The following is a 24,436-nucleotide window of genomic DNA, read 5'->3' as shown; positions in this document are numbered from 1 at the left end:
GATGGTTCACCTGATGATAGTATGACTGTAGAAAACCCAATGTGTAATAATCCACAACTCATTAAAACCTTGCCGAGTTAAGAGCAAATGAGGATGACTCATAGAAATTGCACATGTCTCCACTAGGTATAAACTTTCTACTGAGTGCAGTGAAGTATGGTTATTAATAATGAGGTTTCTCTCATACTTCATCCTAACTGGCTGGCTGTTGCTTAGTGACGAAAACATCTAGGAGCACAAGCAGAAGAAATAGAAGTTGAACATTCCTTTGGTATATAAATGTACATGAATGAAAGGAATTCTTGGCTGCTACGTAAACAGTGAAGTCTAGACCAGTGGTTGTACAAAAGAATCAGGTTGAATACAACAAAAGCAATAGATTTGGATCACCTGTCATGGCATGATAAAAAATAGACAAAGTGGTGATCAAGCTCTGATCAAAGGTGTTCAATGATTTAAAAATTACAGCTATTCGCTACAACTTATTTTGAAATAATCCAAGTATGATACTTTTAATTGAAGTTTTAAATCATCAATAATTTTCACATTGAAATATGTTACAAATATGGTTGTGGAGGGGGATGAGTGACTCTAAAATTGTTTTTTCCATGCCGACTTTGATTATTAGTAAAAGATTTATTTCAATGAATATTACTTTCAAATATCTTTCTTGTTTCAGGGTTGGACCACAGCAGTTGAAAGAAGCAACTACTTCAGCTACAGGTTCTGTCATGAGAACTTTCTTTCAGTCAAAACGCTGCAGGTAATGTTCCAGAACAAATCATTTAATCAATTTGATGTTTATGCCACTACAACCATTTCCCTTGAGTCTGATAGCTATAAATTTATATTCCTTGGGGTCTGTCACCTACCCTGCACAAGGGATTTCATATGAGCTTCACCAGATCTCCATATTGACCCTTATCAATGTAATAGACATAAAAAATGATCCACACTCACCCTATTCAGTTGATGGAAAGGTAAAATAAGACTCTTCAAAATACCATTGGATTTGTGGAATTTAAGATTTAGGGCCTGCAAAAGATTGAGACTATTGAATATTTCGTTTGTTAATGTCACAAATGTTTATGACAACTTTAAACTTCAAATTAATGACAGATTGCAAAAGCAGAGAGTGAGGAATCCTGCCAAAATCTTGCAACATTAGATAACAAACGGAATCGCAATTGTTGATTTGACTCATTTTGTGCAGATGATTGCCAGCATGAAGCATCAGTTTGCAGAGCTCCTTGGAGGCATTGGTTTCGTTGGCCTTGATATGACTGGACGTCAGATGGACAGGAGGTCGAATGGTTACGGAGATATGATCATCAAGGCATGTGACCCTCAGGTAAGCAAAGACACGGCCTGTCGCATTGATAGCGTAGAATCGCTTTTAGAAGCACATTTTCATGCATGGTATTAGTGCACAAAGAATCTCAGCAGCGCATCATTCTGCAGCTCAGTGCTAAGAATGCTGACACTTCGGTTGAAATGGTGGAGCCAATGGCATTGATGTGGTGATGAGATGACAAAATATAAAGTGTAGTTGGAATGACAGTGGCTGATTCAGTGGATGTTTAAGGATTTGAAATGGGGTTGTATGATATTGTGATAATCAGGCATGGGCCAACTATTGTGCACAAATGATGTTATCCCTGAAATGGTATTGTATCCTACAGGGAGGATCCGCCACTGGGATAATGATAATAGGCATTTATATAACACCTTGTAAATTATGGAATATATTTTTCTGAGGCACAAAGTAATATTATTGGACCATCTTTAGATCAAGCTGCCATTTCCAGCATGGCCAAAGACTCATTATTTCCTAGGGACATACCTGCCAACCATTCCGATTTTGGCGGAATTATACCGATTTTTGGACCTCCATTCCGAATTCCGAATTTTAAAACCAAAATTCCGATTTTGGGGTTACCCGGTAATCAATTTAGTGTTGAAATTATTGAAACGGCTGTATGATGCGACTAACGCATGCACGGCTGTAAGATGCGACTAACACATAAACGACTGGAGCGCACGGCTACGCAAATACACAGTAAACGGCGCGCAAACACTGCTAAGTGCGCAGTTCCATTGCAAATGCATGTGAAAATAACGAGCGTACACGCTATTCTTCGATGTTATCGTTGACTTCCGGAAAAAAATGGCGGCTGATATCGGCTCGCGAAAGTGCCAGTTTTTAGTGAGGACATGTTTTCACAATCCACGAACATCGGAAAAACCGTGAAAATTTCACTTTTTTAGACCCCTTGTTTCCTAACTACGATGTTAAGAATCACCGATGGTGATATTTTTTATGCGAAATATGGTGATTTAGGTAAGAAGAAATCACTTTATTTCAAGTATTGCCCATGTCGCCGGATGATTTTGTAGTGTGGGAGTGAGTTAGAGAATGTGTAGTGTACATGTCTAGAGTGTGTTGGTGATTTCGGTGGTATATTGCTTGTCTGCTGGGCTGCGCTGAAGTAATGGCCGCACACCGACGCAGTTACTCTAACTTTTAGATCTATCCCAACGCAATTTTAACATTGATCTGTACTTTATTTTCTCATAGAATTGTCAAATTTTCGAGGAAGAAAGGAGATTTTCAACTTTTGATCTCAATTTAGCCTTCGAAGTCAAACACCAAATCTACTTGCTTCGCTTGCCTAAACTCCCGGCGCCCGCCGAGTTGCTGCGCCTCAGCCTTCCCGTCTCGCCGGCGCACCGCAAGTGCTGTGGTGGGTGCGGGTCGGGCGCATGCAGCCGTTAGTTTCAGCTCCGTTTTTATCATGGTTGAAAATCTGCTTTCTTATACCAACAAACACTTATCCATTGTAGTTTATGATAGAAACTTGTCCTCAGTCAGTAACCCCTGTGTGGTGAAATAAGATTGTCAATGTTTGGCTTATTTCCTCTTGACTTGATGCATGATTGCATGATGATGTAGGTTGGATAAATAGATGTTTGATTTTTTGGCACATCAATTTTTAATAAAGTAGGGCTAACTTAAATCTAAATTTATCATAAAAAATATGCCCTGGCCCAAAATTCAATTGAATTCTTGAAATAATTTTTTTTCTAATTGAAAAGAGAATCTGCATCAATCTCTTTCCACCAATAGAGGGCCTCACAAAAATATGCTTAAAATTAAAGTTTTTGAGAGATCTGGTGAACAAGAAAAATTATTCCTTACAGATTTAGATGAAAACAAATCACACCTGAATGAAATTAGGTGGGTTTTTGTCACAAAAGTGATATTTAAAATACCTTTTCTAAATTTTTAATTGATAAATTAAGGTCGACTACATGTAGGTCATCCTCTGGTGTGGTAATGAGGGTAAATTTGCTTTAAAAGGTGTAGGGAAATGCTACTTTTACATGGTGTAAATGCAAAGAGTCCTTACCGTTGGAGCGGGCCGGACACCCGCTCGGTGCCGTCGTAGCTTTGATACTGATTTTTTATTATCAAAGGTTGGCAGGTATGTAGGGAGGAAAGAATACATACAAGTGAGGGAGATGAATTTAAGGGATTTTTTTTTTGTTGCTTTTACTTTTGACTTAAAATTGTAGAATTTGATGCACCCTTTAATAGACATACATTTTACTAATGCTTTAATTCTGACAGATCAACGTGAATGCCAGCAATGACCGGCTGGTCGTAGCGGTTCTTTGTGCTGCCCTCTATCCTAATGTAGTCCAGGTCCTGACCCCAGAGGCCAAATACACCCAGTCCAGTGCAGGAGCTGTTCCTTTGAATCCCAAGGCCCAGGAACTCAAATTCAAGACCAAAGATGATGGATATGTAAGATATGCCTGTAATCAGTTTCCCTCAAGACCTTAAGATCATAGATCTTACATAGCCTTTAGATCTCATCAGGGGGAAATAAAACATTATACTTTCTATACATGAGCTACACCAGTTGTCAAAGAGCTCATGAGGCTTCAAGCTGTGTTTTTTCTTTGAACCCTGGCAATTGCTCAAGTTCAGAACTGAATTAAACTGAAAATAAAATAAAATGAACTTGTAACAATACAAATAAAGGGAAACTGTTGATTTGTTTTTACAGGTGAGTGTTCATCCAAAATCTGTCAACTTCCAAGTGAGGTACTTTGAGAGCCCATATCTTGTCTTCTTGGAGAAAATCAAAACATCAAAGGTATGAATTTAATGAGCTTCATAATCATGTAAAATAAGATTAGTTGAGTAAAATGTGCAAGGCCTTTATTAAGCTGTAATGTACTTTCAATATATCCAGTTGTATCGTTAAAAATTCCTATAGGTCTTGATTTTTAGGGGAGAGGGGTTGCATGATTTTGTTATAGATTGTCTAAGGATATATTTTTACACATGATTTACAGATGTATGTCACCTATCCAATCTATTCACAGTAAGTTTTGGAAGATATATTAATATTAGATATTCATAGATCCTTAATTCCTGCAGTCAACCTGATTTGCTTTGTAGAAAAACTTTATGCCAAATTCATGGGGGCAGATTCGGACTATCAACTATTTTTTCCTCTTGAATAAGATGTCTTATTTCCTTTTCTGTTATCTAGAGCGTATCAAAAGATAAATAATAATTGCCTATGATGATCGCAAGCATAGATCCAGTGTTTGCGTCTTGACATTGGATTATTATCATTGGCAAAAATTCATTTCATATATCTTGCAGTGCACAGATGATATCTACCAACTGGCTTGTTTTTCTTCTCTAGGTATACATACGTGATTGCAGCATGGTGTCTGTCTACCCGTTGCTCCTGTTTGGGGGATGTGAACTCAACATTGACCTCAAGGGAGGAGAGTTCATCATATCACTTGACAATGGATGGATTCAGTTCCGGGTCAAGTCTATTGAGGTGAGCTTGGAACTGTAATTAGTGATTCTATTATTATTAGTGATTCTATTATTAACAGCAACTGTGGCCTAATGCATAAAGAGTTCAATCACAAAATCATAAATCTAATGTGATTTGATTATTATTCAGTCATAAGTGTGCATTTGGAAATATGCTGCATTTTGAACAATAAAGCAGTAAGCCAGATATATTAAGTGTCCCCCCTCTCATTCTGCATTTGAGACTGCCCTTGGTACATGTCTCATTTCAGTCTAACTCATTTGTCTTCAACATAGGTAGGTGAGCTGATGAGAGAGCTTCGGAGAGAACTTGATCAGCTTTTGGCCGATAAGATTCAACAGCCTGATATGGATCTAGGAACTTGCCCAAGAGGAAGCCGAATAATTGCAGCTATCGTTCAACTCATCAGCACACAATGAAGGATATGTCCCCATCAAAATAAGATCCAATAAGCCGATATGGATATAGGAACCTGCTGTAGAGAAACTGGACAGCAGGTATTGTTCAATTCATCAACACACAGTGAAGATATGTCCCCATGTCATAGAAAACCTGATATGGATCTAGGAACTTGCCCAAGAAGATGCAGAATAATTGCAGCTATTGTTTAACTCATCAGCACACAATAAGGATATGTCCTCATCACATAAGAACAAACAACCTGACATGGATCTAAGAACTTGCCCCAGAAGAAGCCACATCATAGAAGCTATTGTTCAACAACTTCAACTCATCAGCGCACAGGAGGGATATGTCCTCATTTCATAAGAACAAAGAACCTGATATGGATCTAGGAACTTGCCCTAGAATAACAACTTCAACTCATCAGTGCACAGTAGGGATATGTATAAATCATGCCAACAGTACATATTTATAGCATCAGTTCCATGGATTATGGATTTCAAACTTTGACACTGTATTGCATGTATTAGTAAATCATGTTAAATGGATACCTATTATAGGCAAAAGAAAATGTAGTATGCCTAGCAATTTTATTGTCGGAGCTCTTGTTATATGCTCCCAAGGGAGGGAGTGGAAGTGTGTAGATATTGTGCGGCAAGCCAAAATCTGATGGCCAGTCAATGTCCAACACCACAACGTGCAAGAAATCGACTTCTATAAATAATGATGATTGTCCATGTTCTTGATGGATGAGAGCATTTGGTTATTCATAATGAAATTCATTGCCATAAAATCATGCCTTATTTATGTTCTAATCATTTTGTCAATGATAAATGTTCACCTTTAAGAGGACTTGTGGAGGAGAGAGATCATGAAAGTTATTTGGAAACTATTTTCATTTTTGCTCCCCCCCTAAAAAAAAATAATGAAAGAATAAAAAGATATCAATAATAGAATTTAAAAAATTGCACTTTACAATGAATTCTATTTGTAATATTTCAGATTTATATCTGCATGGGTCATGATGTTTGTGACCTGAATATTTCTATGAATGAAAATGATCACAAATCTGTTATTTATGCTGAGTAAACTGCTTGGAGAGTATTATGCCAAAGAATGAAGTATCATCTTGCACAAGTTGTGTCCATTGTACCTTTATTTTGTTCAAAAGTTGTACTTAAATATATTGATGTTGAATAGATATAATCATATGGTTATTGTAGAAGGCTGGTGATTTTCAATCTAAGAGAAAATAGGTGAAGAGGTTTACGGTTTCATGATGTTGGTGAAGTAGTTCTGAAAAGTGAATGCTCCGAAGAGAACTGTCTGGGGCATGATGTTTCAAGCGGTATTTCTGCAGGGATGTATTTGATAAGTTCTCTGCTACAACAGATAAGTCATGGGAACATACATGTTCAGGTCTCCCATGTAAGATAGCTTAGCAAAAGTCACATCTATGGCTTCACAGCATGTAGGATTTAAAGCAGCTTTCTGATCGCCCCCCCCCTCGTGTTGTATTTTGATTTTTAAGTTTCAAGTTTATTTTATTGATTACATATCCAAAATATGAAGGATTACAATCAGAGAAAATGAAACATTTTTTTAATGACCAAACAAAGAGTTGCATTGATAAAAGAACATTTATTTTTTTACCATGAACAAAATGGCAAATTAAACAAAACGAAACATAGAAAAAAAACATTACTACTTGCTGTCAAAAACATATTACTCTTGATTAAGTGTCATTTTGCAAGGCATAATTCATAAAATCAGGTACATATATATAGCTTATTGCAAACTAGATCACACCATTTTGTAGTATACACGTAGAGTGAGGGATTGGTAATTGTGTCTAAGATTTAATTTGAGGCCATGCTTCTAACATACAACTTGGATTTCAATTAATTTTATTTATTCCAGTAATGCATATTTTACTTACCCCGGTATATCCATTTCTTTGGGCGCCAATAGGAACTAAAATTTTCTACATCATTGTATTTAAGGTAATCTGGTATTACGTCTGTAATCTTGTATATGCAGAGATTGAAAGATATTGGAAACGGAAAGATGCTGACAGTAATACAGCTGGAAGATGTGGCTAATGTGACTTTTGTTAGGGTACTTGGGCCCTGTAATATAAACATACAATTAATTATATTAGGTGTAACTCTTCCACGTCAAACTATATGAAACAAGGTACATTTCATTAATCGTATCCCTTTATGCTACAAGACTTTAATCTGATTGTCAAGTCAAAACTTTCAGAATCAAGTGCCCTTGGGCCTACTATCTATGCATGCAGCCAATGTCAATATGTGTAGTCAGTATTGTTGAGGAATTAAAGGATGAAAAGGTTTATTTTGGCAAATTCATTGTTTCACATTATTGTTATTCTCAACATTTCTTACCTATTACTTGGAAATACTTAAATACTCCATTTGAGTATGAGCAGTATAAATATACAGTACAGGTATACTAGAAAAGCGAGTATTGCCATATTACTGCTGTTGGTTTATGATACTGTATATATGCAGTGCATGCTGGGGCTGTGCAGTAGTTGTGCATAGTATGTTTGTCAGTGCAATATCTGTACATGCTAGTTGTGATAAGCTCAGCTTTCATATTAAGCACCTATTCAAAATTTTTAGTTATTTTCAATTTTGCATATTAAAGGATGTGATGCTTCTTTGTAATACAGACTTCGCAAAGTGCTCATTAATCATAATATTAAGTGCTGGATTTATTAAGCGCTTTTTGCCTGAGGATACAAAGTGCTGCTATTATTACCCCCTGCTTTAGCTGTGCTGCCATACAGGCAATAAAGCATTCAAGGAATTTTTCTACTGGATATCCATTCACCTCACCTGGGTTGAGTTCAGCACAATGTTGGTAAATTTCTTGCTGAAAAAAACATGTCATGGCTGGGAATCGAACCCACGTCCCTCAGATTGACAGACGAGAATCATAACCACCAGACCACGATGCCCCCACAAACCCTAAATCAGAGAGATAATCCTTGCAAAACAGTACAGTAATTAATCTTTGACTCCATGTACATAAATCAATGATGTCATGTAAGGATTTTGTTACTTAGAAGTAGACTCTGGTATTGGGTCACAGGGCTACCTTTGCTTCATGAATTTATTTGAAAAAGAATAGTGCTCAAGCCCAGGGGTCTAGTCAAATGTATTGCTGGACACACGCGTGGCCAAATTATTTCCAAACACACCCTAAACAAGTTTTTCTCTGTTTGCAAAATAACCCCCTGAACAAGTTTTTCGCAGGCTTTATTTACACATTTTGGCCCCTAAACAAGTTGCCAGAATATGACCCCGGGGAAAAAGCTTGGGGAAAAAAACATCCCCTAAACACATTTGGCTAGTCTTAAAAAAAAAGCTTTGGGAAAAAAAATACCCTAAGTTTGACCTTGCGATTGGCCATTGACCAGTCTTTCAAAACTACCTCCTTTTTTTGAAAATCTGTGTTTTTGATACCCTTAACGAGTGCAGCGTGGCCCACGTCCAAAACTAAAAAACATCCCTTTAAATGTGTTTTTAGGTCACGCGTGTGTACAGCAATATATTCGACTGCCCCCCCCCCCCCCGGGTGCTCAAGATCAATTTGAGTTCATTCTTGTTATTAAAGGAAGGTCCAAATTAGCTGTGACTTTTGATCATTGTTGCTTCTTTGCTTTGCTATTTATATGGGCGGTAATCAGTGAAGTAAGGGTTTTATTCTTGAGGAAAGATTTACAAATTGAAGACTTAAGTTCTTTACAAATATTTATTTAAAAAAAAATTAAGGTGGGGCTACCCCATTAAATTAATTTGATGTTATTCAGGTCATGTAGCATTTACGTAATAGTTATCTTTTAAAGATTAAAATGCTTTATGGCTTCCAAGATGAACATGAGGATGTATATGCCAATGTGCCTTTATCGTTAACATGCTTTATGAAGCAAGGATAAATTATTGTGGTGCAATATTGGCTAAATTGAAATTGATAAAATTTAGATAATGAATGAAACATAAACTTGTGGAATGTATAACTAATAAAATAAAGGCATTAATTTATGCAAATAATTGAGGTGTGTGTATTCTTCAGTTTGTTATGAGTAAAGGCAAATCATTTTGATATGATTATTATATGAAAATCTCTGGTAGATGTTAATATAGCATTGTAAAATGTATGGTATCCCAAAATACACCAATGAAATTCAAAAGACCAGTTTAACAAAGACACCCATTCACTATTTTTTTCTCCTACACTTACATCCCAACTCTCAAAATTGATGTTACATTTACTACTCGGTACCCTGACATCAAAGTATCCTTGTAACAGCTACATCAATATCCTGCTTCATAAAGATTCCTGACCATGGTAATTTTTCATTTTGGAAACTACAATGGGATCCTTGATTTTGATTGGCTGTTCAACCTTGTTACCATGGTACATTAGTTACCATAACTGCAAAGTTATTTTGAAACGGGGCCTAAATAATACTTAACCATGTGTTTCAAATTACAAATATTATTGACTACTGAATTCGTTCAGGTCTCATTCTCCACTCCTGCTCTGTTCTCAGGCGTGGATCCATGGAGAGGGTGAAAGGGCCTTGCCCCCACTCCCACAAAAAAGGAGAAGGGAAAGGAAGAGGGGAGAAAGAAGAAAGAAAGAGAAAAGGAAATAAATATCAGTTAACTTTTTACACAAAATTGTGAATCTAGGAGCCTTAAACCCCTGTCCGGCCTCCTCTCGTGCAAAATTAATAGAAAATGAAAGGAAAGGATAAAATATAGGTGGATCAAGGGGGCTGCAGCGGCCGCGGCCCTCTAATGGCGGCACGAAAAGGAGAAGGTAAAGGAAGAAGGGGAAAATAGAAAAAGAGAAGGAAAATAATTAAGAGAGAAGGAAGGGGGAAATTACAGACAAAGAGAGGGAAAATAAAGGGAAGGGAAGGAGAGAGGAAGCGAAGCAAATACTAGGAAAGGAAAGCAAAAGAAAGAAAGGGAAGGGATAGGTTGATATAAAGGGCAGTGCTTACCGGGGGCGATGGAGAGTTACCCCATCCTCGGCCCGTAAATAAAGGAGAGATAAACGAAGTGGAAATGAAAATGAAAAGGAATAAAAATGAAGAGGGGAAGAAAGAGGCCGTACCGAAACGGCCCTACACGGCTAAACCCCCTCCCCCACGAAAAAGAGCGAAGGGGGATTTAAAGAGGAAAGCGTCGGGGGCCAAACAGCCTTAGCTTTATGCTGCTGGCTCACCCCTCTCAGTAATGAAGAGATTAACAAAGAATATAAATAAAGGATGGATGAAGGGGAAGAAGGGAAGGGAATTAAAGACCGAAAGAAAGAGGTGGATCTAGGGTTCCCTAAACAAACAAAAGAGAGAGAGATGGAATCAAACTCCGACCCCTCTTCTGAGCTCAACGTCGTTGGGTCAAACCAACTGGTCAAACCCACTCCCCCACTCTTAGCAAAAGTCTCGATCCGCCCCTCGATTAGATGCCGCTCCAAATCAGATATCCCGTTTTAACTCAGTATATGCGGTGCTCCACTATCTCTAGCAAGTTCATGGAAATTTAGCTCAAATCACCAAATAACGCGCGAGAGCTCAGGCTGGGAGCCAAATTGGCGCGCTATTTGAGAGAAAAGTCCGTTCGGGCTAATTCATCGGATCGCTAATAGCAAGCCAGTGCAGACTGTGCACCACCGTGTATGACCACGTCGCACTTTGAAAACAAAATATAAATGAAGGCATGACATCACAGAGGTTTCACACAACTTTTAACCAATCAGGATCGATGCTTGTACCACCTACGAACACGTTGGAATTGTTGAGCTGTTCATTTTTTTCAAAGATCAGGCGTCAAATATTTGGTTCATGTCGCGGGACACATTTGAATTGGGAATTTTGAGTATACATGGGTGTCGATCAGTATTCTTGGTTGGGGGGGATGATGACACAAAAGTTCTTGTGGATGGGGATCTTTCAACATTACCCCCACTAAAATCACAAGTTAGGACATTTGGGAGTGATTGATATGCATGGTGTTCTTGGAAATTCCTTCATTGTTGTAGTGTACTGTACTTATATAATTTTTTTTTTAATTCAATTTGTGTTACAAGTAAGCCTATTCTAAACTCATACGAAAGAAAAAATGACAAAAATTATCTGGAACATGTACATAGTGATCTGTTGATTGAGCATGATGTATACACAGGGGCATCGATCCATTTTTCAGATTGGGGGGGGGGGCAAAATCATGAATCAACGTTCCAAAGACGCTCGTTCATATAAAACGAACAAACTCACCCACACACCCCTACACATAGGCCTATATTTTATATATATATATATATATATATGAATCATGAGAAAGAGACACATATCTCAACCTCACCAACAATGCGAGCGCGAAGCGCGAGCTGAAAATTTTTAGTATGACATGAAAACAGGAAAAATGTACCTGTTTAGGTTTGCTTGTAGTAACTCATGAGGAGCATAGATACATGTATCTCACTAGAGAGCGAGCTAAAATTTCTTTATATTCTGACGTGAAAGCTTGATATTCTAAGCACTTTTGGTACCAATGATTAAGATGGGTACCTAGAAGAACAATAGATGCGAGCGCAAAGCGTCAGCTGAAAATTGTAATATTTCGATCTGGACAAAAAGACAATTTAATGGACGCTTTTAATAAAGAACAAGATATATATCCAACAAAAGATTATTGCAAATCGAAGCGGGAGTTCTTTTGAGGTATAGAACTGAAAACGGGACATTCTATTCACCTATTTAATCATGAAAAGTATGGGGTTTTGGTACAGAAATGATGCGAGCGCGAAGCGCGAGCTGAAAAATTTTATATTCCGATCTGAAAAGCAGACATTTTGAGCACGATTTTAGATCAAAATCGAGTTGGTATCTTAATCTCGCTTGCTGGTTTCAGTGTAGCATTACAATCTTATTTTATTTTTAGTTGCACATGCGGAATTATTGGGAGGGGGGCAAAACGATATGTTCCCCCCAAATATTTTCATTGGTGGGGCTATTACTCTAATAGCTATATGGTCATTCCTTAGACGATTTATCTTGCCACCCTTTTACTCCCGTTTGTTTTTCCACCCTTTTGAATTAATTGATTTATTAAAATTAATTCATTCACCACTGGTGGGATGGAACACCCTATCAACAAAAGTTGTTTTTCGTTGGGGTCCTTTTATGTCATGTGTTAAAAAATATCATATACATAAACATTTCATTCTTTTTCATCTTGAACTTCCACCCATCTGTTTAATAGTCCTGAAAAAGAATGTTTTCATTTAATAACAATATACACAAATTGCGAGGGAAACAAACTGATTGATGGCATAGTATAATCATCACTATAATCATCATGATCAAACTTTTCATTTTTTCATCATCATTATTATAATTTTTCTACCCTAAATTATTGGGGGGGATGATAATACAGGCCATCCCCCCCACTTGAAATATTGGGGGGGATATATCCCCCCCATCCCCCCCGTGATCGACACCCATGAGATACTCGATGCTTCTTTTTGATATATTATGTTAAAAGTATTTGCGGAGCAATTACCATCGCATTCGGGGGGGGGGGGTGGGAGGGGGGCACGGTCCAGTGTAGAAATACGACGACGAAATTAAAAGTTTTGTGTTTATTTTTCCACAGATATTTTCCTCGTCTATCATTCGTACAATGTGTGTGTGTCTCTTGTAAGCAAATTAAACTACAACCCAAAAAGTATTGAGAGATGTGATACCGTTTGGGAGCCGTCAACCGGCGTACACGGACCATATTTGTTCAATCATGTTCCCCTTCTCACCCCCATCATTCCAAAGAAGTGGCGTAATTAGCCAAAGAAAAGAGGATCAGATATGGCGGATTGAGCAAAAATTTAGACCTTTATATACAAAAAAAAAATCAAAGTTTCAGATATTATGTTCACAAAATAATACCACATTTCACGCTTCCCCTTCCTGTTCTCTTTTTTTTTTCATATTGGTCGTGAAACTTTTGGGATGGGGGGCATGCCCCCAACTGTATGCCAGTGTTCCGAAGTTACGCAACATCAATCAAGCAGTGAATTCAATGCTCCATTTATAATCGCCCGCGCAATTTGAGTAAAAATTTCTGAAGAGTTTAACTACAAAAATAAATGAACCAAATACTTTCTTGTAAAATTCTAAATACAGTAAACATTGTAAAGGGCGTCGGAATGAAAGTAGGCCAACTGGAGACGCATGCTCTTAAAACTTTTGGAAAGAACTGATGTTTTGGAAACTAGAACGGGAACAGATTAAGCTTATAATATGTCTAATAAGAATATCTGCTATTTGCAATTTAATGTTGTACAGTGCGCCATGATGCTAAGATTCACCATTTGAAATTATCTTGCTCACATACAAATGTATGAAATGAAGTCTAAAGTTTGAAAGGCAACACGGCATAAACCCCGATATCTTAGTGAGAAAATGCAAAGTTTCACAGTATATTGCGGCAAATTATCTTGCTCGGTCGCTACGCTCACTAGCATGAAACTAAATGACATTTATTTCTGAGAGGAGGACTTTAAATCCCCTTCAATGCTATTGCATACAGGTTTAAAAGTCCCAAGTTTCTCCCCAAACAATATTAATATGTAGCTCATCAACACGGCTACTGAATATTAGTCAGATCTGACAACTTCATTAAAATTGTACCCACGTGCAAAAAGCAGGTTGATTGGCAGAATTGTATACCACGTGCACTTGTCTCCTCCTCCCACACTGATGATGTAGGCCTATGTCATATGCCACTTAAAAATGATGTGTGTTTTGTGCCCTCATTTATGCAACAATCACATCAACGAAACCGATGGTATATTATTACAAGAAACTTAGCTTGGTCGGTCTTGAGTTAGTTTACGAGTATGACATGGTATAACAGTATTCACCAATTTTAAAATTCGAAACAGAGCTTGGAGGTACACATGTTTATGATGGTTCCCGCCCCAGCTCCCCTAGCTATCCATCATTCATTTCCTGATGACCCTGTTTCTACGCCTACATATCGTTACCATGGTTACCATAAGCAGTCATCATAATGTTGGGGGGGGGATGAATAATAAATATGTGCATCAAACATCGGAGATTTCTACATGATTTTTCCTCTATCATAATTCATAAGCAGCCAAGGTGAACGCTCTATACCAGATGGTCAATCGATAAGGAAGAAAGCGATTCCTGTCTGACCTGCAAACCGGATGCGTTTTCTTTATAAACAAGTTATTATAAAACTTCAGATATTTTCAGACATCGCGCTTCTTTCATTAATGGATAGTAAAAATAACGCTATTGAATATGTCTCTGAGTGGTTTATAAAGACAGATCTCCGGATGATATGTGTGAAAATGGAAAAATCAAATTAGTTTCTTGTCGAGCCAGGACTATTTTACAATATCACAAACCTGATGCTCAATGCACAGAAAAGCAACATCGATCGAGATTGCAGTTCCATTTACGAAACAAACCCTATGACATTATACGCACAATGGCTCTGAAAGACTACTTCGTGTTTCTTGTATGTCTATTGGTTGGAAGTTTCACATTCTGCGATAGTGCCAAAGTTTTGTTCATCGGGTTTTATGGAGCGCCTAGTCACATGACGGCCCTGATTCCTATAGGAAGAAGCCTTGTTGGTCGTGGTCATGAGGTGACGTTTCTAATCAATGATATTATGAGTGATAACTACGATCAGACGGAATACACGGAATATTTCAAGTTTGAACGCTACATTTATCAAAATCTGGATCGAGAATTAGTTCACTTGAACAAACAAGTAAATGATTTGGTTTTCGCCGATGGCCACCTTAGTCAAATGATTGTTTTGGTATCGTTGTTTGCGAATCTAAATCGTCAGATTTGCGAGGCAATATTTAGCGACAAGAAGCTCATGAAACGATTGGAAAAGATGGACGTCGTTGTTGGTGATGTGTTTTGGCCATGCGGGATCTATGTTAAGTCGTTCCTCTCGAAATAAATGAACAAACAAGTTCACGGAGTCCTTGTTTCACCGACTGCGACGAACGTATACGTACAGCAGCTTGCTGGATCACCAGTTCACCTTTCATATCAACCTATGTCTAACACAAGACTGTCCTGTAACATGACGTTCTTGGAACGCGTCATCAATACTATGGCCTACCTGGTAGGTAACTTATTTAGTCATATCTTGGTTGAGAGGCCCTATTACGAAATAGCAGACACATACAGCCTGGATCAGAGTATAAAAAGCTCTATTAAGGATGAAGTCAATCTTTATCTCATCAACACCGAATTCGCAGTTGAGTTCCCGTATTCCTTAACGCCAAACATCATCCCTGTCGGTGGGTTAACGACAAGAGCAGCTAGACCTTTGAATGATGAATTGGAAAACTTAATGCAAAGTTCTGGAGAGCGAGGAGTCGTTGTCTTCTCTCTTGGTTCAAGTTTCACACAGCTAACTAAGTCTAAACCTGAGCTCACTCAAGTTTTCCTGGAGGCATTTGGTCGTTTGCCTCACAAGGTGTTGGTTCATCTAGAAGCAGATTCCCTAGAGGAAAAACCTGAAAACATCAAAGTGCTGCCATGGCTTCCCCTCCAGGATATTCTTGGTCACCCTAAGACTCGTCTCTTGGTCTATCACGGTGGCAACAATGGCTTCCTCGAAGCAGTCTATCATGGTGTTCCTCTCGTCATCATGCCCCTAGTTGGTGACCAGATCGACATCTCCATAAAGGTCAAGACAATGAGACTAGGTACCACCCTTGACAAGATGCAGTTGAGCGCTAACTACATCTACCAAACCCTGACAGAAGCTCTGCAGAATCCAGAGTACAGTAAGAACGTGAAGCGTGCCTCGGCTATTTTCAAAGACCGGCCAATGACAGCCCCTGATCGAGCAGCTTTTTGGATTGAGCACGTCATCAAACATGGTGCTAAGCTACATGCGATCCCCTGCCCACGACTTATCGTTTATTCAGTATTATTTATTAGATGTGATTTTGGTGATAACTTCTTTAATTTTGACAATAATGTATCTCGTTTACAAACTGCTTAGATTGTGCTTGCCTCCATATTACTGTAAAAGGAAAAATCAAGAATGACTAGATTGTTCATTAATGTTTTTCATTCCTTTTTTTTTAGAATGGACTCAACATGTTAAAGATGAGCAACTTTCATAGTCTATATACAATCTGCCTTACAAGTCTATCATCATATGCGGCTCCTTTTCGGATCATTTGGACCCATATCTCTCAATCATTATGCCATTCTCCCGGTCTCATCTCCTTGTCTTTCTTTTGTGCTTTATGTACTTCTATTATGCAAATAAATCAGGTTTTTATTATGATTCTATTCAGGATATAACTGTCCAAATGTTAGGCCCGTTCTTCACACAAGGGAATATTAATGTAGGGCCTACCTCAGAAATGCAATTGTGCTACATATTCCAATACATATATAAAAGAGCAGGGATCTGCATCTTTTCACAGGATAATAAATTTGTAAATTAGACACTGATGTATATAGCATATCACACATGGCAAACGTAATTGATTTATTTAAACGCGCCAGAGTAGAAGACAATCGTCGATCAGAATAGGGGCCCGTTTCTACTTCATGCAAATAAACTTGCAATGAGTTACTCTAAGAGGAGGATAGACAATCACAAAAAATAGGTATTTTCTTACGTATCGATTAATTGCAGGCAAACAAAAAGTATCTTTGTCTAATGAACCCCCAAATGGTTCCAGTAGTCACAATATTATTACTGTTTATGTTTTGATTGTGTCGTGTTTTCTCACATTCATGGGAATAACGGGCATAAATACAACTTCAAAGTGTGCATACAATGTGAAATAAAACGAGTCAGCTGGATGCTGAAGTCAAGTTATTACGTATCTAATCACTTTTTTTAGTTTGAATAAGATTAGCTGATTAAGACTTCAGTGAAAAACAAGAGAACCATCCAACATAATTACTTTTACGGTTTGGCTTTAAAAAAAATTTATTCTCAAACTAACAAAACGGTGCGGTAAGGACACATGGTATGTATTAAGTCTTAATTGTTGACAGGGACAAATTTATGGCAGAGAATATTTTGTCAGAGGAATTATCATTGGAAAGGATATGCCAAAGTACTATTGACATGAACTGTTTCATTTTGCAAACTGCAATCGACTGACGACTAATCAAAGAAAATAATTCTGCAACATGGAAATAGAAGGATTAGGTTGAGGATGATGGAATGTGCAGTGGATCGGGCAAGAGGTTAGGGCGTTTGCTAGAGTTAACATGAATCAAGCTATAATCACCAAGGGACAAACCCGAAGTCAATTCTTCAGACATTTCTAATAAGATTGTTGAAAGATCTTTTTGGATACACATCAATGTTCACAAAGACATTTACAAGAACCATCAGCTAAAGAGAGTATCTGAAAGTATCTACAAAACCCCCACAGCTTACGAGATGAACCAAGTAAAAACAGAGGCACAGAAAATTATTGTTTACGGATATTGACCGTATTTTATCTAAAGTAGCCCCCCCCCCCTACATGTAAATAAAACATACCTAAAAGATATCAAAGATTCCATGAGGAGTCCTGATGTATCTCAATGCCATGTAGTATCATGGTTTGCATTGTTTTGTTATGCCTTGCTCTTCTGGCCTTGGCTGTGGTCAAATACTCTTACCCCATCATAGTCTCAGATAGAAATGACGAATACAAAACAAAGGTAAAATCTGTATCACTGGACTTTAGTCCTTCGGTCTATGAGCAGTGGTTATAAGTACCATTAAAACACTGCTAGATTCCAACCGATTGTGATCATTATCTTGCCTTTAACACCTTATCAATGTCTACGTCATTGTGTCTCTGACAAAAACGAATTATATCCCACCGCTGCCACCATTATAATGGAGCCTTCATTGAAAATTATGTGAGGTTGACTTAATCACCCATACCTCTACAACTCTACCAATACATATATCGCCTCTGCCATCCAAGTGGAGGAGGCTTTTGTAATTTTTCAGTCTGAGCAAGCATTTACCACTTTAATAAACTAGTCTACAAAAATATTATATGATCCTTGTCTGTTTCTGATCCTGTTGAAGTATTTCCCAAGGGCACTCGGCAGAGCTGCGTTCCACCGCATCAATGCTAAGCTGGTATATAACCAATTACATAGGAAACATTTTACCTGTAAGTTGATCAGTCATAGCGGCTGACCTTATAGACGACAGAAAACAAATTCTCCGACCTTTATGGTTATAATTAGAGACAATGGCCGAGCTGAGATTCAAACTCATAACCTCACAATCATGCCTCCATATCATTAAACTTCTACATCACACATCTATTCAAAGGCCCCCTCAAAACATACAGACTTCCACCACAACTTGATCCTACCACTGCCACCTACCTTTATTGTGGACTTTTTTTTAGTCAGGTTGACTCTTCATAATCTTCTCTCACCATCTTTGCCAAGCCACCCTCCACAACACATCCCACTGCTGCCACAATTATATGACACACACGCATTTCTTATGATCTAATAAAATTGTCCCTTTATTACCCTAATCACCACTTAACTAATGCCTTCACCACATAGATGTTACATTTCATTGGCCTCCATCACATCCCAACACTGCCTCCATATATACAGAGGAGGCATTGATAAAGGCATGACATACCAAAAAATAACAAAGCAGATGATATGAACAGATATTATCATACGTAAAAGGTTCTCCACACTCACCTACTTCTTTTCTCTCTAATCAAATAAAAATAAATGTCTCACATTCCCTCTTGATATTCTGAATCCTCACACTCCAGAAAAAAACATTTAGAATGATCAAATGGATTATCAATATACAGTACTTCGAATCAATAGATAACTATCCAAAGTTTTTATGCTATTCATGGAATACTGTTTATTGAGACAGCAATATCAATAAAGAGAAGGAATCTAATCCATTCTAGATATAGATTAAATTCTACTGGTTACACTTTGGATAATCGGGTATTCAAATATACAAGTACAAATGAGAAAAAAACATAGCAAAATGGGTTTCATTGTAAACATGTGGGGGTAAGAACTTGTGCAACTATCTTGAGATTTGGTCATTTTGTAATTCCATGTGATTGACAATGGCTCTTTGCAGTTGCTGTGTACAACTATAGAATTAAAACATTTTATTAACAAGAGGAAATCAAGAGAAAAAAATAATAGGGAAACACAGAGAGGGGAAGAATGGGAGAAAGTTAAATGGGGGTGGGGTGGGAGAGAAAAGATAAAATAGAGAGTAATGTAGTGACAATATTGAGCTTTCTTAATGGGTAAGTCCATCAAACAGAAACATGATATGAATAAATGAATCAATTTTTTATGTAAATTAGAGTAAAACCATTTTTATATTTTGCTTGATTTTATGAAAACAGTTATACATGTACATCATGGTTGGTATGGAAATGAGGAAACAGATGACATCACCCACCCACCATTTTCTTTTTGTTTATTATTATGAAACATGGAGTATTTTTATTTCTCCTCATAATAATGTGCAACAAATTTGCTTTGTAAGCATGTGGCATTTCCACTCTTTTAACTTATCGTGATTCTATGAAAATATTCCTCATTGTCAAATCTGCAAAATGTCAAATATTCACTTAATAAAATACAAAAGAAATACAGAGTGTGTCATCATATTTCTCAAAGTATATATTACTTTGTTGTGCATACATTTTTTGTGAAAAATATGCATAATTGTCAAATGTCACTACTTTCTAACTCAATATCCGAGTTTTATAAAGCTTTCATGCATATTTGACATAAATTTTCTTCTTATCTCGACAGACTTTTTGTTGGGGTGGACTTCCTCTTTAAACAAAAGAATAAATTGCTTCATGAATGGAGATTTGAAATTGATACTTGCTGACAATATTGTCAATATACTGTAATGTTTAACTGTAATGTCAAGGTTCTACTTTATTTCTACAAACAATTCCTAAATCCTACACTCTTCTTAAATTAAAAAAAAATATTGTTTCTCTATTTTTAAGATGTTAAAAATTGTTTATATTCCTTCACATTGATGAAAAATATATATTTTCTTTATTTACAAGATGAAATCTTAGCTTTTAAAAATCGCATCCAAAAGAAGGGCTAGAAGTTGTATAGCATTTAATTTAGCCATAACTATCATGGTATGGTAACAATTTCAGATGTTTGATTCTTCATTATATTTTCATTTTCTGTCAAATTTTCCCTAAAATGATCAAAACATGATTCTGTTTCTGATAAAGTGTACAGAAGTGTATACTTCCATTTTCCTGTAAGTATATATTGTTTGTAATGTTTCATTTTGTCCCTTTTTAAAATGAAATATCAAATTACAGAAACTCTTCAAGCCAATGAAATTTTAAATAGGTCATGAAAACAAAAATATTTTCATTCTAATACATGTAGATAACAAAGTTATCCACTGACAACTCAGAAATGGTAGCATCAGTTTCCAAATACTCGTCTACAGTTTTATATAATGGAAACTTCTAGTTTTTTGTCAAGTTAGAAGTACATTTTTCCTCAAGTTTTTTTTTATCAATACCCGTCTACAGTTTTATATAATGGAGACTTCTGGTTTTTTGTCAAGTTACAAGTACATTTTTTCCTCAAGTTTTTTTTATCAATACCTGTCTACAGTTCTATAAAGTGGAGACTTCTGGGTTTTTTTGGTCACGTTTCCAGTACATTTTTTCCCTCAAATTTTCTTTATCAAGATGCTTCACAAAATCTGGAAACTTTGGAAATACAAGAACAGCATTTGAGAAAAATAATAAAACAAATAATTACTTTCAGTGAGAGTGATGGGACAAACTATCAATTCTGTGGAAATTTGGATATCCCTAGCTTTCCAGAGTGAAGCCGAGAAAAGATTGTGTAAACAATCATATCGCATACAAGTGATAGTTTGTCTCATTCACTGAAATGAAAAGATTATTATTGTCTTTATGATATTCAACAGCGAAAACACATAAGAAACGATCAAATTATAGAAAGAAAAGGGAGTATATCTCTCAATTTACCCATCATCTTGCCGATAAACACAGACTTCTGGTGGTTTGTATGGGTGGCTAGTTCTTATAGTCAATGTCCTGCTGCAGACTTGCCAGTCTCTTGAACCCAGTTCTGCAATTATAAAACTTCTGGTACATGAAGTTCAATTACAGTCAATATCTTTTACAGGTGACACACTAATATAATAACTTCCATGTGCCAGTCCTTCAAATACAGTTCTACAAACATTGCTAAATTTATTTCAGGAAATGTCCTGACCAAGGTGTCACATTCATGTAAAAGAACAATACAATTTCAAGTCCAGCAAACAAAATTCAAGACCCGAGGAACACGAGAAATCCAATTATCCAATGTCATGATGCATCACCCATGTTCCTAATGAGAGCCTGCACACGAGCCAAAATGATCTCATTCTTGCACAGGCAGTTGTCAGGTTCATACGGAGGCTCAATCACCAGCACATCTGAAATATTCAAGGAGTTATTGTCCTCTCCGCATTCTTTCACTGGTACTCTATTAAGTTTCAACCACTCCTTTAGTTTTTCCTTCTGGTTTGCAAGTTCACCCGCGGACAGGGACTGTGTCTGGGTGTTGTCTTTGAAGAGTTTATCAAGTAAAGCTTTGTGCTTGGTTGTGTCATTGTCCAGAACAGTGATGTCTGTGATGCTGTGTCCCATGACGACAGATAGAGGGAGCTTTCCATCAGGCGAGCAGTTTTCACATTGGGCCAAGATGATGCTGTGATGGAAAACAAATCCACAAAGGAATAGAAAAAAATTCTTCAAAGTACAAACATAAGATAGACTGCATATACATGGTGCATCTTAATTCAGTGGAAGATCCAGGTGGGGTGTTTTGGAGGAGCTGTCCTTGCCACTTGTCACATTACTTGAGTTTACTTAATAACTTACTTTGATTCATTACTTTCTTATTCCTTGTCCTATTTCTTCTAAACTTTCACCAATCTGTCCCATTTTCCTCTACCATAAATCTATTTAAATACCAAGATTGGATTCCCCTTTACTCCATTGACAACAACATTATAACAGAAGTATGGACTAGTATGGAGTAATTGTGCAGAAAAATCCAGCTTTGACTAACTCACACTAATGCATGGTTAGTATACTTTGACTTACTAAATAAAAAGTAAATATATCATATGAAACAAGACATAAATTATCAATCCTAGATACATTATCTCACATTACTGATTAGTAATACTAACCTCTCACATCACATTTGCTCTAGCAGGTTACAATAGGCGGTAGCTGGTGATATTGCTCATGCGCTAATACTATGTAATTATGATTCATGCCATGATAATAACTGAAAATTCAGGTGAAATAAGTTGGTATTTATATTTTGTTATATAAGCTTATCGGCAACATTAGCTAACATGCCCAGTAATCCTCAAATAGGCAAGGATATTGAAAGATTACAGAGCAACGTGCGGAGGTATAGACTTTTATAGAGCAGAACTATGAAGCCTTTGAGCAGTGTGGCTCACGCCTGTAATCCACGCGGCATTGAAGATGATAAAAGTTTGAGATTTGGGCTGGGCCTGGTCACATCTTGCGGATGGTGAGAAGAAAGGTCAGACCCGGACGTAAAAAATCGTATCTGATTGACTATGATAAATGTGAAATACACACACACAATTAGACCAAAAGCTTCAGTCTCTGTTATATTGATTGTTCCGCTGAACTCCGTTGGCTCCACTCCACAATTACAGAGACTGAAGTTCTAACTCGATAAGTACAGGGACTCAATGGCCATATGTTTATGTATTAAGTTCGGATAAACCAGGGAAGTGGTAGTTGCACGACAACCGAATTGAGTCACTGTTTTTTCTTTTAAGTTTATTTTTTCCTGTTTTGGTGCATTTCAGGCCAAAACGGAATAAGAATCTTTAGGTCCAGTTCTTTTTACATACTTTTATGAAATAAAGACAAAAATTGATGAACCCCATTGGGGGGATTTTGCATTGTTAACCCCCTAATGGCGGCTGCACAATCGCGAGCCATCTTTGAACGAGGAGAAATTAAAAAATATTTAAAATGTTAAAAAACTCCTCGAAACAATCGGCTGCCAGCTATCTAACACACAATTTGCTGGCAATTACTTGTGGTCAGAATCAAGTCAGAGCTCTAAGCCTGTACAAACTTGCCTTGACTATGTCTAATCTGACTGAATCTTTAAGTCTGACGTTGACGCCAGATCGATTTTTTTTTTGTGGGCGGATGGCCGACGGACAATTAATTACCAAATGATTAAAACGAACTTGCCCACATATTTGAGAATGAGATCACCACCAGTGCCAGTAAAGTCTTTTGTCAAGATCGGACAATGCTGATACAAAATTGAATTATTCATGAGATTATTGCACTTCTACATTTACTAAAAGTTACAATAAAAAGCTGAAATGAAATTGTAAATTCCAACTCTTTTTTCGATATATGGGACTGTTATAAAAATGGCAATTCGACTTACCTAAGTGAAACTGGATCTATCGTGTAAATCCATCCCTCATGCTCATACTCATTGGCCGCACAAATTTTTACACGTTTATAAACCATATTCTTGAAACGAATGGGGTCCATTTGCCTGAATTCATCTCCCGTCACCACGTCCACGCTCACGTTTTCCTCACAGGGCGCTGCCATTTTGATGTGATATTTTACGAACAAAGTTGTTGCGCCAGCTACGATGGAGAAAAGCGAATCTGTGGATTTTATTTTTCTTAATTTTTCTGTTTTAAAACTAATACAGTGAGAGTTCCTTGTGAAATGCAGAGTCCGTGGAAGCGGGGGGGGGGGGGGGGGGCTTCAGGCTCCCACTTTTTTCCAAAACCGTGTACATAAACATAAAAATGACAATCGGATTGTGAATTTTTGCATGGTCAGCCCCCCCCCCCCACTTTGAAAATCGCTCCGCAGCCCCTGAATGGATACCAAAATTTATTACCTAATAAAAATCTGACTTTATATTATCATGATCATTATTATCTCCATCATCATCATCATCATCATGGTCATCGATC

The 24,436-nt window shown here is 37.2% G+C and overlaps 3 protein-coding genes across 3 annotated transcripts in view; 2 read left to right on the top strand and 1 right to left on the bottom strand.

Moving 5' to 3' along the window:
• The window catches only part of LOC129264660 (putative ATP-dependent RNA helicase DHX57), a 28,178-nt gene extending 18,826 nt beyond the window's left edge, over positions 1-9,352 (top strand). Inside the window, exons 20-25 of the mRNA XM_054902575.2 lie at positions 680-763; positions 1,214-1,351; positions 3,632-3,808; positions 4,074-4,163; positions 4,725-4,868; positions 5,144-9,352. Coding sequence (XP_054758550.2) covers positions 680-763; positions 1,214-1,351; positions 3,632-3,808; positions 4,074-4,163; positions 4,725-4,868; positions 5,144-5,287 — 777 coding nt within the window. The 3' untranslated portion in view covers positions 5,288-9,352. The remainder of the gene's footprint in view (positions 1-679; positions 764-1,213; positions 1,352-3,631; positions 3,809-4,073; positions 4,164-4,724; positions 4,869-5,143) is intronic.
• A 5,238-nt stretch (positions 9,353-14,590) lies between these two features.
• On the top strand, positions 14,591-19,932 carry LOC129265879 (UDP-glucuronosyltransferase 2C1-like). Its single transcript, XM_054903795.2, has one exon. The coding sequence runs from the start codon at positions 15,320-15,322 to the stop codon at positions 16,376-16,378; it is 1,059 nt and encodes a 352-aa protein (XP_054759770.2). The 5' UTR covers positions 14,591-15,319; the 3' UTR covers positions 16,379-19,932.
• LOC129264661 (gem-associated protein 6-like) lies at positions 19,227-24,087 on the bottom strand. Its single transcript, XM_054902577.2, has 2 exons — positions 23,887-24,087; positions 19,227-22,134 (listed from the first exon to the last, which is right to left on the bottom strand). The coding sequence occupies exons 1-2, from the start codon at positions 24,057-24,059 to the stop codon at positions 21,750-21,752; spliced, it is 558 nt and encodes a 185-aa protein (XP_054758552.2). The 5' UTR covers positions 24,060-24,087; the 3' UTR covers positions 19,227-21,749.
• Positions 24,088-24,436: the final 349 nt, after the last annotated feature.

The sequence above is a fragment of the Lytechinus pictus genome, chromosome 7, assembly GCF_037042905.1.
Source record: "Lytechinus pictus isolate F3 Inbred chromosome 7, Lp3.0, whole genome shotgun sequence".
In the NCBI taxonomy this organism is placed as follows: Eukaryota; Metazoa; Echinodermata; class Echinoidea; order Temnopleuroida; family Toxopneustidae; genus Lytechinus; species Lytechinus pictus.
Note: the sequence above shows the minus strand (reverse complement) of the source record. Positions and strands in the feature narration are given on the sequence as shown.